Source organism: Drosophila miranda, assembly GCF_003369915.1.
Source record: "Drosophila miranda strain MSH22 chromosome Y unlocalized genomic scaffold, D.miranda_PacBio2.1 Contig_Y2_pilon, whole genome shotgun sequence".
Lineage (NCBI taxonomy): Eukaryota > Metazoa > Arthropoda > Insecta > Diptera > Drosophilidae > Drosophila > Drosophila miranda.
The window spans coordinates 32,047,738-32,062,594 of NW_022881614.1; the positions used below are offsets into that span (position 1 = coordinate 32,047,738).

The window sequence follows — 14,857 nt, forward strand, 5'->3', positions numbered from 1 at the left end:
CCACTCTGCTCAAGTCTTAGTATTCTTTTGGATGAAACGATGGTACAGTGCAGTATTTTTTAATTGCTTTAGTCTTAGGATCCATCCACACCCGTGCACATGTATGAGTGTTTTCATGGAATATGTATGTAGTATTTCAGACGTATGTTATATATTTTATAAACCCGTGTGAATCGTGTGATTATCCGTTGCTCGACTACTTCTGGGATGTGTCACCGACGCTATTGGGCAGGGAGCTCTCCGTGTCGCGTGATGGTGGGGTTTTAATGGAGTAATGCCTGGACGACCCAGACTCGTTGTTACCCGGCGATTTCCAGGCTTGGGTCCGCTTTGCCCGCCGCAGCAAGATCCGGCGCACCATGAAGAACCCAGCTGCCAACAGGGGAACTATCAAATACGGCTTGCAGAACACCCCCAAAATGAAAAGACTAAACGACATCATCCAATTGATTAGGGTCTCTGTGGGATCAGATCAGACATTCATACAGCTCATACGCTCGAACCAAATCATCTTTCCACTTTCTACTCACGTTGAACCTGCCAAAGGGTGGCCACCGTAGTATAGATTGCCGTCGAGAGTGTCACCAGCATGCCGTAAATCATGATTTAATTTGTAGGTTTCACCTTACTCGTATTTTACGGGAGAAATAAAATCTGTAGGGGCCAGGCAGCCGTCCACTGACTTTTTTACTATGTATTGTAACGATTAAGTAGGCTGCCTATTGGGTTTTCATGCTGGGGAATTGACTATAAAAAGTGTGAGTCTTGCTTAGCTCAACACAAAAATTCTTTTGAAAATAAGGCCCTCTTAAATAATAGAAAATATTCTTCGAAGGGGAGCAGTATGTGTGTTAGAAAAATAATAATAAAATCGAAAGTAATATAAATGATATATGTATTCATCTATGTGTACAGTCTTCTTGCAGCAAATAAAACTTGTTGTTTCTTCTTTTATTATTGAACAAAATGGTCGTCTCGTCGTTTTACTTCTTCGTTAATGAACTTAAGCCTTTTTCTTCTTAATGTGTTTTTATACCCGATACTAAAAATGAGTATTGGGGTATATTAGATTTGTGGTAAAAGTGGATGTGTGTAACGTCCAGAAGGAATCGTTTCCGACCCCATAAAGTATATATATTCTTGATCAGCATCAATAGCCGAGTCGATTGAGCCCTGTCTGTCTGTCCGTCCGTCCGTCTGTCCGTGTGTCCGTCCCCTTCAGCGCCTAGTGCTCAAAGACTATAAGAGCTAGAGCAACGATGTTTTGGATCCAGACTTCTGTGATATGTCACTGCTACAAAAATTTTACAAAACTTCGCCCCGCCCACTTCGGCCCCCACAAAGGACGAAAATCTGTGGCATCAACGATTTTAAAGATATGAGAAAACCAAAAACGTAGAATTGTAGAGAATGACCATATCTTTAAGACTGCGGAATCTGAATTGGATCTTATTATTATTATAGCCAGCATCAAGAAAACAATTTCATTTTTTCTCGCCCTGTCTCTCTCTAACACACACGTAGCATAGGCGGCTTTGCTTAGAGTAAAACATTAGCGCCTAGATCTCAGAGACTACAAAAGCTAGAGCAACCAAATTTGGTATCCACACTCCTAATATATCGGACCGAGACGAGTTTGTTTCAATATTTCGCCACACCCCCTTCCGCCCCCGCAAAGGACGAAAATCTGGGGATATTCAAAAATCTCAGAGACTATTAAGGCTAGAGTAACCAAATTTGGTATCCGCACTCCTGTTAGATCTTACTATAAAACGTGTATCTCAAAATTTCGCCCCACCCCCTTCCGCCCACACAAAAGACGACAATCTGTTGCATCCACAATATTGCACATTCGAGATAAAGACCATATCTATCAGATTGCTGAATCTGGATCAGATCAGATCATTTTTATAGCCAATAGGAACAAATCAATTTGCAGTGGCTACGCAGCGCCCGACGTCACGCTCAGACTGATTTTCTGTCTCTCTCGCACGCACTCTTTGTCGTGTCGTTTAATATTAGCGGCGTCTGCCGGAGGAGAGCCATACTGACTTAGTATCGGGTATAACCGTAGAGTTGCGGTGTCCGCAGCAACTCACAACGTTCCCCCTCGTTTTTGTTTTTGAATGCTTGGAAAGAAACTTATCGATTTGCAATGTATTCATTTTTACAATAGAACACGAATATTTCTATGTTTATCAATATCAATCATTGAGTCATATTCACAGTATACCAGACAAGTAACTGCTTCTGTAAGAGGCTCCGAAAATCGTCCTTCAATTCGGATGGCTCCTTGTGATATTAAATTTGAGCATTCAGTTGAATTGTGATGGTCTGCAGTTAGGTCAAATGCTAATATAAAACTATTTTTATCAAACATTTCCTTTGTAATTTGTAAGCCTCGATCATAATGTTTTATTCCACTTGATCTGAATAGCATATTATATCCTCTAGAGCTTTGAGCATTTTCAGAGTTCGAGAAATCAAACTCAAGTGCCTGCGATGGTACTTGTACTCCATTAACCAATAGATTAAAGCGTTGAATTTTAATGCCCGATTTCCAGAATATGATTTGTTTTTTACCATGCAAAAAGCCAAAAAAATTTGGAAGCTGTCCAATAACTGCATTGTCAATTGATAATGTATTATTTCCTGGATATATTGTAAATGATTTTGCTTGAACTTTGCTGTATGGATAAATGGCATTTTTAGTTTGTAAAACATGATGATGAGCCATGATGCTCGGATTAATAGTTATGTGGTTCATGAATAGTTGGGCCTCTAATATTTTAAGATTTGATTCAGTTTCAGATTCCATTAAATAAAATGCTATTTTTTCAATGTTAAAAGTAATCCTCAAATCTACATTATTTATAAGCAGTTTTGGTTGATTAAATATATCTCCATGAACTTTTCTGAATAGTTCAACCTTATTACTGTTTTGAAAAATATTTTTGAGCATAATGGATCCATCGGTGTTAACGTATCTACCAGATAATAATTTACCATAATTAGGATAATAACCTTGAGTGGCTAAGTGACTTTCACTGGCATCACTGCCATAGTTTAAAATCGTTTGCAAATACGATCTATAATGATAGTTATTATCACTCTGAGAAACCAAAATATTATTTAAATATACGGACGAACTTCTAAACATTGAATGCAAAATATTATTCACTACTCCAACATCGTTTCCTTCAATGTTGGTATTATCACTTTTTCTTAGTTGCACAACAAGTCTTAAGTAAACACTTGATAGGTCTCGATATGTTTCCCCATTTCCTAAGCAAACGAATTCAATTGAAGAAGCACTGTCCAACGAAGCTATGGGGTTATATGAAACTTCTTCTGTTCTCAGAATAGAGCTTTGTGTAGGATGTGGCACAAAGAGATCCAATTCGCTTTTCATACATTCAATATGGGTGGTCATTTTGATTTAGAAAAAATGTCTCTTATAGTTAATTTCTTTGTTGATTTTTATACCCGATACTCTAAATGAGTATTGGGGTATATTAGATTTGTGGTAAAAGTGGATGTGTGTAACGTCCAAAAGGAATCGTTTCCGACCCCATAAAGTATATATATTCTTGATCAGCATCAATGCTGATGCCGAGTCGATTGAGCCATGTCTGTCTGTCCGTCTGTCCGTCTGTCCGTCCGTCCGTCTGTCCGTCTGTCCGTCCGTCCCTCTGTCCGTCTGTCCGTCCCCTTCAGCGCCTAGTGCTCAAAGACTTCAGCGCCTAGTGCTCAAAGACTATAAGAGCTAGAGCAGCGATGTTTTGGATCCAGACTTCTGCGATATGTCACTGCTACAAAAATATTTCAAAACTTTGCCCCGCCCACTTCCGCCCCCACAAAGGGCGAAAATCTGTGGCATCCACAATTTTAAAGATACGAGAAAACCAAAAACGCAGAATCGTAGAGAATTTCATTTTTTCTCGCCTTGTCTCTCTCTAACACACACGTAGCATAGGCGGCTTTGCTTAGAGTAAAACATTAGCGCCTAGATCTCAGAGACTACAAAAGCTAGAGCAACCAAATTTGGTATCCACACTCCTAATATATCGGACCGAGAAGAGTTTGTTTCAAAATTTCGCCACACCCCCTTCCGCCCCCGCAAAGGACGAAAATCTGGGGATATTCACAAATCTCAGAGACTATTAAGGCTAGAGTAACCAAATTTGGTATCCGCACTCCTGTTAGATCTCACTATAAAACGTATATCTCAAAATTTCGCCCCACCCCCTTCCGCCTATACAAAGGACGAAAATCTGTTGCATGCACAATATTGCAAATTCGAGAAAACTAAAAACGCAGAATCATAGATAACGACCATATCTATCAGATTGCTGGATCTGGATCAGATCAGATCATTTTTATAGCCAAAAGGAACAAATCAATTTGCACTGGCTACCATTCTGACTTAGTATCGGGTATAACCGTAGAGTTGCGGTGTCCGCAGCAACTCACAGCGTTCCCCCTCGTTTTTATACCCGATACTCAAAATGAGTATTGGGGTATATTAGTTTTGTGGTAAAAGTGGATGTGTGTAACGTCCAGAAGGAATCGTTTCCGACCCCATAAAGTATATATATTCTTGATCAGCATCAATAGCCGAGTCGATTGAGCCCTGTCTGTCTGTCCGTCCGTCCGTCTGTCCGTCTGTCCGTCCCCTTCAGCGCATAGTGCTCAAAGACTATAAGAGCTAGAGCAACGATGTTTTGGATCCAGACTTCTGTGATATGTCACTGCTACAGAAATATTTCAAAACTTCGCCCCGCCCACTTCCGCCCCCACAAAGGACGAAAATCTGTGGCATCCACAATTTTAAAGATATGAGAAAACCAAAAACGCAGAATCGTAGAGAATTTCATTTTTTCTCGCCCTGTCTCTCTCTAACACACACGTAGCATAGGCGGCTTTGCTTAGAGTAAAACATAAGCGCCTAGATCTCAGAGACTACAAAAGCTAGAGCAACCAAATTTGGTATCCACACTCCTAATATATCGGACCGAGACGAGTTTGTTTCAAAATTTCGCCACACCCCCTTCCGCCCCCGCAAAGGATGAAAATCTGGGGATATTCACAAATCTCAGAGACTATTAAGGCTAGAGTAACCAAATTTGGTATCCGCACTTCTGTTAGATCTCACTATAAAACGTGTATCTCAAAATTTCGCCCCACCCCCTTCCGCCCACACAAAGGAGTAAAACATTAGCGCCTAGATCTCAGAGACTATAAAAGCTAGAGCAACCAAATTTGGTATCCACACTCCTAATATATCGGACCGAGACGAGTTTGTTTCAAAATTTCGCCACACCCCCTTCCGACCCCGCAAAGGATGAAAATCTGGGGATATTCACAAATCTCAGAGACTATTAAGGCTAGAGTAACCAAATTTGGTATCCGCACTTCTGTTAGATCTCACTATAAAACGTGTATCTCAAAATTTCGCCCCACCCCCTTCCGCCCACACAAAGGACGAAAATCTGTTGCATCCACAATATTGCACATTCGAGAAAACTAAAAACGCAGAATCATAGATAATGACCATATCTATCAGACTGCTGAATCTGGATCAGATCAGATCATTTTTATAGCCAATAGGAACAAATCAATTTGCAGTGGCTACGCAGCGCCCGACGTGACGCTCAGACTGATTTTCTGTCTCTCTCGCACGCACTCTTTGTCGTGTCGTTTAATATTAGCGGCGTCTGCCGGAGGAGAGTTATACTGACTTAGTATCGGGTATAACCATAGAGTTGCGGTGTCCGCAGCAACTCACAACGTTCCCCCTCGTTTTTTTATACCCGATACTCAAAATGAGTATTGGGGTATATTAGATTTGTAGTAAAAGTGGATGTGTGTAACGTCCAGAAGGAATCGTTTCCGACCCCATAAAGTATATATATTCTTGATCAGCATCAATAGCCGAGTCGATTGAGCCCTGTCTGTCTGTCCGTCCGTCCGTCTGTCCGTCTGTCCGTCCCCTTCAGCGCCTAGTGCTCAAAGACTATAAGAGCTAGAGCAACGATGTTTTGGATCCAGACTTCTGTGATATGTCACTGCTACAAAAATATTTCAAAACTTCGCCACGCCCACTTCCGCCCCCACAAAGGACGAAAATCTGTGGCATCCACAATATTGCACATTCGAGAAAACTAAAAACGCAGAATCATAGATAATGACCATATCTATCAGACTGCTGAATCTGGATCAGATCAGATCATTTTTATAGCCAATAGGAACAAATCAATTTGCAGTGGCTACGCAGCGCCCGACGTGACGCTCAGACTGATTTTCTGTCTCTCTCGCACGCACTCTTTGTCGTGTCGTTTAATATTAGCGGCGTCTGCCGGAGGAGAGTTATACTGACTTAGTATCGGGTATAACCATAGAGTTGCGGTGTCCGCAGCAACTCACAACGTTCCCCCTCGTTTTTTTATACCCGATACTCAAAATGAGTATTGGGGTATATTAGATTTGTGGTAAAAGTGGATGTGTGTAACGTCCAGAAGGAATCGTTTCCGACCCCATAAAGTATATATATGCTTGATCAGCATCAATAGCCGAGTCGATTGAGCCCTGTCTGTCTGTCCGTCCGTCCGTCTGTCCGTCCGTCCGTCCCCTTCAGCGCCTAGTGCTCAAAGACTATAAGAGCTAGAGCAGCGATGTTTTGGATCCAGACTTCTGCGATATGTCACTGCTACAAAACTATTTCAAAACTTTGCCCCGCCCACTTCCGCCCCCACAAAGGGCGAAAATCTGTGGCATCCACAATTTTAAAGATACGAGAAAACCAAAAACGCAGAATCGTAGAGAATTTCATTTTTTCTCGCCCTGTCTCTCTCTAACACACACGTAGCATAGGCGGCTTTGCTTAGAGTAAAACATTAGCGCCTAGATCTCAGAGACTACAAAAGCTAGAGCAACCAAATTTGGTATCCACACTCCTAATATATCGGACCGAGAAGAGTTTGTTTCAAAATTTCGCCACACCCCCTTCCGCCCCCGCAAAGGACGAAAATCTGGGGATATTCACAAATCTCAGAGACTATTAAGGCTAGAGTAACCAAATTTGGTATCCGCACTCCTGTTAGATCTCACTATAAAACGTATATCTCAAAATTTCGCCCCACCCCTTCCGCCTATACAAAGGACGAAAATCTGTTGCATGCACAATATTGCAGATTCGAGAAAACTAAAAACGCAGAATCATAGATAACGACCATATCTATCAGATTGCTGGATCTGGATCAGATCAGATCATTTTTATAGCCAAAAGGAACAAATCAATTTGCACTGGCTACCATTCTGACTTAGTATCGGGTATAACCGTAGAGTTGCGGTGTCCGCAGCAACTCACAGCGTTCCCCCTCGTTTTTATACCCGATACTCAAAATGAGTATTGGGGTATATTAGTTTTGTGGTAAAAGTGGATGTGTGTAACGTCCAGAAGGAATCGTTTCCGACCCCATAAAGTATATATATTCTTGATCAGCATCAATAGCCGAGTCGATTGAGCCCTGTCTGTCTGTCCGTCCGTCCGTCTGTCCGTCTGTCCGTCCCCTTCAGCGCACAGTGCTCAAAGACTATAAGAGCTAGAGCAACGATGTTTTGGATCCAGACTTCTGTGATATGTCACTGCTACAAAAATATTTCAAAACTTCGCCCCGCCCACTTCCGCCCCCACAAAGGACGAAAATCTGTGGCATCCACAATTTTAAAGATATGAGAAAACCTAAAACGTAGAATTGTAGAGAATGACCATATCTTTAAGACTGCGGAATCTGAATTGGATCGTATCATTATTATAGACAGCATCAAGAAAACAATTTCATTTTTTCTCGCTGTGGAGATAATGTTTTTTATCCCCAATCGGCCGACTAATTATTTCGAATTAGATAAAACTCTTCTTTAATGCGTGACATCCAAATTGCAAGTGTGGCTTGCCTGCCCTTTACATTGCCGCTCCGATCGCTAAGCGCAGCTTCGCTCGGCCGACGTCGGTAGGCAGACGCAAAGCGGAGATAGCGAAGAGCGAGCTGGCAGAGAGCGTTTAGCAGGGCAAGCAAGCGCAGAGCTTTAACAAACAAATGAGTGACATAGACATAAGTAACAAACAAAATAAGCGGGTGAGGGCCAAGAATTAGGTGCTATTTGGCAAGCAGCTAATCGGCTGGGTTCTGCTCCGAACATTCACCCCCCGTTGGAGGGCAAAGGCTTTCAACAGATCCATCCTGAAGGGGCAGAACCGCTATTTTTCCAACGGCCCTCTTGAAAAGGCCTTTTTGAGTGCGGATGACGGCTACTCTGATGGTTCCATCTTTTCCTGGTATGACGCTCTCAATGCGGCCAAGCGGCCTCCTTAATGGTGGCAGCGTTTCCTCCTTGATCATGACGAGCGTTCCTAGCTTGATGTTTGGAGACGATGACCGCCACTTGCTCCGCTCCTGAAGAATCGAAAGATACGCCGTGCTCCATTTTCTCCAAAACGCCTGCTTCATTTGACACAGCCGCTGCCATCGACTAAGTAGGTTGACCCGGAGATGCGCCACATCTGGCTCGTCGAATGCAGCTTTCGGGGCTCCATTGAGAAAGTGGTTTGGCGTGAGAACATCTAGATCATCGGGACTTTCTGTAATTGCATAAAGCGGACGGGAATTTAACAAAGCAGAGATTTCACAAGCCAAGGTCTGAATTTCATCAAGAGTAAAAATGTAGGTTCCGACGATGCGATGAAAATGATATTTAGCTGCTTTAACAGCCGCCTCCCACAAACCCCCAAAATGAGGTGAGCGAGGGGTAATGAATTTCCAGTCGATTCCACTAGAAACGCAGAGATGTGACACAGCCGACGTATGAGGATCACTGAGGAACATTTGCCGAAGCTCCAAAAGCTCATTTTTTGCTCCTACAAAATTTGTAGCGTTGTCTGACCAGATGATTCGAGGTTTGGGACGTAGACTTATAAAACGCCTTAATGCTGCCAGAAAGGATTCTGTAGATAGATCCCGAACGACTTCCAAATGAGTTGCTTTGGTGCTAAAGCATACGAAGACAGCGATGTAACATTTGATAGGAGGCCTGCTTCTGACTTCCGACTTGTGATAAAAGGGTCCGCAAAAATCAACTCCCGTTGTGTGGAATGCTGGATTAGTCCTTACGCGATCCGCAGGCAAGTTTCCCATGATATGTTCCCTCAGCACTGGCTTCAAACGAAAGCATCTAACACATTTGCGTCCACCAATAGGCCAGAATTTTTTCCGAAGCAGTCCGAGCAATCCTTGAGCTCCTGCGTGGAGAAACCTTTCGTGAAAGAAGATAATAATAGAGACAGTGACAGGATGTCCCTTAGGAAGCAGGATCGGGTGCTTCGCGTCGTAGTCCAATTCGGCATTTTGGAGGCGGCCTCCAACACGCAGCAATCCAAAGCTATCCAGAAATGGATTGAGTGAGGCCATCGTGCTTTTTGGGGGTAGGGCCTGTTTGCTGGCGAGGGCCCTTATCTCTTCCGAAAATTGTTGCTGCTGTATTGCCCTTATGAGCAAATGCGTACCATTTTTGATGTCGATTACGGTAAGTTGACCCTTCGACCGCGCTATGCCTTTGTCCTTGAGAATGTAGAATCGATATATGTAAGCAAAGACGCGCTGCATGGATCCGAATGAGTTTTGAAATTTGCAATCGTACGATACATCCCTTTCGTTTGAAACAACCAATGCTGCATGACGACGTTCTGGTACATCGGTCGGCAATTGCAAGCCTGCAGGCCACTCTGAGCTCTCAAGACGCAAGAATGGTGGTCCAGAGATCCAAAGGCTGCTATCCATTAGTTCAGCGGGCGTGGATCCACGTGATATGATGTCGGCAGGATTCAACTTTGTGGGCACGTGATGCCAAGTCATTCCAGCGGTGAGCTCCTGAATCCGCTGAACTCGATTAGAAACAAATATATTAAAATTCAATGGTGATTCTCGAATCCAGGCAAGGGCTATGGACGAATCCGACCAGCAATGTATTTGGCATGGAGCTGATAATCCCTTAACTATGGTGGACACTAGTTCGGCTAATACGAGGGCAGCGGACAGCTCAAGCTTGGGGATAGTCATACTTTTCAAGGGCGCGACTCTGGACTCTGGCATCACAAAACGCGTGCATTTCTAATCTGGCTTGCTGCCGAAGCACGTAACGTGGAAACTTAAAGTTTTTAACCATCGACAACTGCGAAGTCAGCTCAATCCAAGTCGTATGTAGATCCTGGGGCAGGCTTTCGTCCCAATTCAACTTTAGGCTTTCGTTCCATAGCGACTGCATAAATATTTTAGCTTTTGTGATGATGGGAGAGATGAGCCCTAGAGGATCGTAGAACCTAGCTAGTGTAGACAGGACCGAACGCTTCGAGGTTGGGCCTGCAGCGGTTCCGACGTGAGCGAAGCTAAACAGAAGATTGTCCGTGGTGGGATCCCAAACTAGACCAAGCGCCTTGGTTACTTCAGTCCCGTCATGAAAGGTAAGGAACTTTTCGCGATCCGCCTCCGATACGCCTTCCAAAGCAGCGGGTTCATTGGAACACCATTTACGTATGGGAAAACATCCTTTCGAAAGTAGCTCGTTTACCTGCTGACGAATCTTGATGACAGAATCAATGCTGTCCCCTCCAGATATGAGATCATCGACATAGAAATCTCTTCGAACAACATCAGCGCCAAGCGGAAAACGCAACTCTTCATCATTTGCCAATTGATGCATAGCACGAATTGCTAAGAAAGCGGCAGCTTTGGTTCCGTAAGTAACAGTCTCCAACTTGAACACCTGAATCTTCTCCTTCGGGTCATTGCGCCATAGGATGCACTGCACGTGCGTATCGGGATGGGAAACGCGTACACAGCGGTACATTTTGCAGATATCGCCACACAAGGCGACTTTAAAAAAGCGGAAACGAGCAGAGTTATCAGAATTTTAGGTTGGATGGTGGGTCCAGCCATTAGCGCATCATTCAGTGATACTCCAGACGCTGTTTTGGCAGATCCCTCGAACTCCACGCGTAATTTGGTGGTTGTACTATCCTGCTTGTGGACGCAATGGTGAGGCAATAAGTACTGCGGGAGGTCTGACTGCCGCGAAGCTGGCGACATGTGTCCTAAATCACGATACTCCTGGAGAAACTCCATATACTTTGCCTTAAGCTGTGCATTTTTTGCTAGCTTCCTCTCCAAATTGAGAAATCTACGTAGCGCCTGCTGATACGATTCTCCTAATTCCTCTAGACTGAATTTGGTTGGCAAACGCACGGAGTAAGCTCCGGACTCTAGGCGAATGCAGTTTGTGACGAAATGCTGTTCGCAATGAACATCTTCCTCCGAAATTGATGAGGGCGAATAATCTCCATCGACTTCCCAAAACCGCCTTACAATATCGCACAAATTAGTCTCGCAAGCGGAGATGACAGGGGATCTTCAACGGCTGCTAGCGCCGCACGGGCTTTCTCAGAGTTTTTAATACTTCCTGACACTATCCAGCCAAGTTTCGTCTTCTGCAATGTTGGCAATTGGTCTGACAGTCGAATCTGTCCAACGCACATTAATTCGAAGAACAAACCAGCACCTATCAACAGATCGACACGCTGGGGCTTGGCGAAATTAGGATCAGCCAGTTTTAGATTATTTGGCATTGGCCAATCCTTTGCGTCTAGGCCGAAGTTAGGCTGCATTCCTGTGATTGAGGCAGTGATAATTGCAGAGAGGAAACCGCGATAGCTTTCGTCTTGAGATTGCAGGACGATGTCCACAGCCTTGCTGGATGGTAGAATTGACTCTCCAATAACGGCGATTTGAACGTGAGACGGGTGAGGATCTAACTGCAGCTGATTGGCGAGTCTCGATGTTTTAAAGTTAACCTGAGAAGCGGAATCTAAAATGGCACGACATGGAATAAGCGATCCAAAACGGCCCCTGACATATACGATTGCAGAAGCTAGCAGCACGTTTTGGCTAGGCAGAGATTTTTGACTCGAGGGGGAGGGCTAATATATTTGCTTGCTACTAGGGCACTTGCAGGATCATGCTGGGTCGATTCCGTGCTCGGCGACGGCAACTCAGCGTCAGCGCCCGACTGCATGTGGAGCAGTGTGTGATGCTTGGCTTGGCAATTTCTACATGCCCCTGACTTGCATCGTTGCAATGAATGGCCTTTGTTGAGGCAGTTCAAACACAAGCGTCTCTTTTTTGCTTCTTTGTATCGTTCAAACGCAGAGAGATTCAGGAATGCCTGACATCTAGATATGTAATGCTCGGAGGAATTGCAATGGTTACATATGGGGTTAGGATGGTCGTTACTGGAGGTGATAAGGGTGACAGGTTTGTCTTCTCCCACCTGTTGACTAGGACTTGTTGCCATGGCTGATCCCAAATTCTCCAGCATCCGACATCTCGCTTCCAAAAATGAGGCCATGCTTGACCACCGAGGCAATCCTGACGTCGGCAAGTTCTCTTCCCATTTCTCCTTTGTTTTGTGGTCCAGTTTCGTGCCTATGATGAAGATGAGCAACCCATCCGAAATCTCCTGCGGGGTCGCCAAGGTCTGAAGTGCACGCAAGTGCGAATTGATTTTGTCGCTGAGCGCGCGCAAGCCGATAGCTGAGCCCTTCTCCACCCCTTGCAGCCCGAAAATAGCCTTGACGTGTGCCTGAAAATGTAACAGTTTATTATCGAATCGCAACATTAGCAAATTCAACGCCTTGTCGTAATTCTCCTCAGAAAGTTCCAAGGAACGAATCGTATCCAGCGCAGCACCATCTAGACATCCACGAAGATATTGGAATTATTCGATGATTGGTATACGATGGTCTTTGTGCACCATTGTCGAGAACATCGAGTGGAATTCTGGCCAATCCATGTAGTTCCCCCCGAATCGCGGAAGCTGCAACTCGGGCATTCGAGAACGGCCTATACTATTATAGGCGAACAACGACGAATTCCCCTCGAGAGTATGCCGAGCCGTTGAATTGGCAACATTTACCGTGCGAGCAGCCATCAACTCCCGCGACAGCCTGGACCTAACCTTCACATAAACATTCGAAAAGTCCAGTCGGGCATCATGGGCTAACTGCAGGAAATCCAGCCTTTCAAGGCTCGTTTGAGCGGCATCGAAATCCGCATTCATTCGCCCGATTTGCTCTAAGCGAGCTTGAAGTTCTGCCTCATCTAACTCGGCAAGCTCTTCCTTGGTGAGAAAGCGATCCATGGCCTTTAGTTGGCGCGCGATGGACTCGGCCTTGTGCTTGTAGAAATCTACATCACTCGGCATTGCTGCGTTCGCGACATTGGTAGGCTCAGGTGCTGCCATGTTGAGGTTTTAAAAGAGTCACTCAGCACGACCGAAAAAGACACCCTGTATACGTATAAACGTGGGAACCGAAAGCAAAGGGATTACAGCTAATGCCTTTAGCTGTGCGGCTGTGCGAGCTGTCCGATTCAGCTCTGTACTCCGCTTGTGTGTATTAGTGAGTTCGCTGCACTTCCTACCGCACTCCACTGACCGAATTGTCGAGACAGAGAAATTAATAGCCAGCAATGCGTGTATGTAGGTGTATGTAAGTGTGTTTTAGCACCGAATTGTGCTTAACCGCCGAAAATTTGCTAGGGCTAACAAATGTCGATCGCGAATGATTATTAATTGACACTGAAACTCAGAGATCACCAAATCGGGGTCACCAAATTTTATGTGGAGATAATGTTTTTTATCCCCAATCGGCCGACTAATTATTTCGAATTAAATAAAACTCGGCGCAGAAATAAAATTACGATATGTTCTTTAATGCGTGACATCCAAATTGCAAGTGTGGCTTGCCTGCCCTTTACATTGCCGCTCCGATCGCTAAGCGCAGCTTCGCTCGGCCGACGTCGGTAGGCAGACGCAAAGCGGAGATAGCGAAGAGCGAGCTGGCAGAGAGCGTTTAGCAGGGCAAGCAAGCGCAGAGCTTTAACAAACAAATGAGTGACATAGACATAAGTAACAAGCAAAATAAGCGGCTGAGGGCCAAGAATTAGGTGCTATTTGGCAAGCAGCTAATCGGCTGGGTTCTGCTCCGAACATTCACCCCCCGTTGGAAGGCAAAGGCTTTCAACAGATCCATCCTGAAGGGGCAGAACCGCTATTTTTCCAACGGCCCTCTTGAAAAGGTCTTTTTGAGTGCGGATGACGGCTACTCTGATGGTTCCATCTTTTCCTGGTATGACGCTCTCAATGCGGCCAAGCGGCCACCTTAATGGTGGCAGCGTTTCCTCCTTGATCATGACGAGCGTTCCTAGCTTGATGTTTGGAGACGATGACCGCCACTTGCTCCGCTCCTGAAGAATCGAAAGATACGCCGTGCTCCATTTTCTCCAAAACGCCTGCTTCATTTGACACAGCCGCTGCCATCGACTAAGTAGGTTGACCCGGAGATGCGCCACATCTGGCTCGTCGAATGCAGCTTTCGGGGCTCCATTGAGAAAGTGGTTTGGCGTGAGAACATCTAGATCATCGGGACTTTCTGTAATTGCATAAAGCGGACGGGAATTTAACAAAGCAGAGATTTCACAAGCCAAGGTCTGAATTTCATCAAGAGTAAAAATGTAGGTCCCGACGATGCGATGAAAATGATATTTAGCTGCTTTAACAAACCCCCAAAATGAGGTGAGCAAGGGGGGATGAATTTCCAGTCGATTCCACTAGAAACGCAGAGATGTGACACAGCCGACGTATGAGGATCACTGAGGAACATTTGCCGAAGCTCCAAAAGTTCATTTTTTGCTCCTACAAAATTTGTAGCGTAGACTTATAAAACGCCTTAATGCTGCCAGAAAGGATT

At 44.7% G+C, this 14,857-nt stretch overlaps 1 protein-coding gene across 1 annotated transcript; it reads right to left on the bottom strand.

The window, feature by feature from the left end:
* Positions 1-43: 43 nt before the first annotated feature.
* Positions 44-671, bottom strand: LOC117194091. Its single transcript, XM_033398733.1, has 2 exons — positions 531-671; positions 44-459 (listed from the first exon to the last, which is right to left on the bottom strand). The coding sequence occupies exons 1-2, from the start codon at positions 601-603 to the stop codon at positions 197-199; spliced, it is 336 nt and encodes a 111-aa protein (XP_033254624.1). The 5' UTR covers positions 604-671; the 3' UTR covers positions 44-196.
* Positions 672-14,857: the final 14,186 nt, after the last annotated feature.

Bases quoted from the DNA above. Each gene is read 5' to 3' on its own strand.
- LOC117194091 (XM_033398733.1), bottom strand. From the start codon at position 603: ATGATTTACGGCATGCTGGTGACACTCTCGACGGCAATCTATACTACG. The intron at 460-530 runs GTGAGTAGAAAG...CTGATCCCACAG, and splicing joins CACCCTTTGGCAGGTTCAAC to AGACCCTAATCAATTGGATG.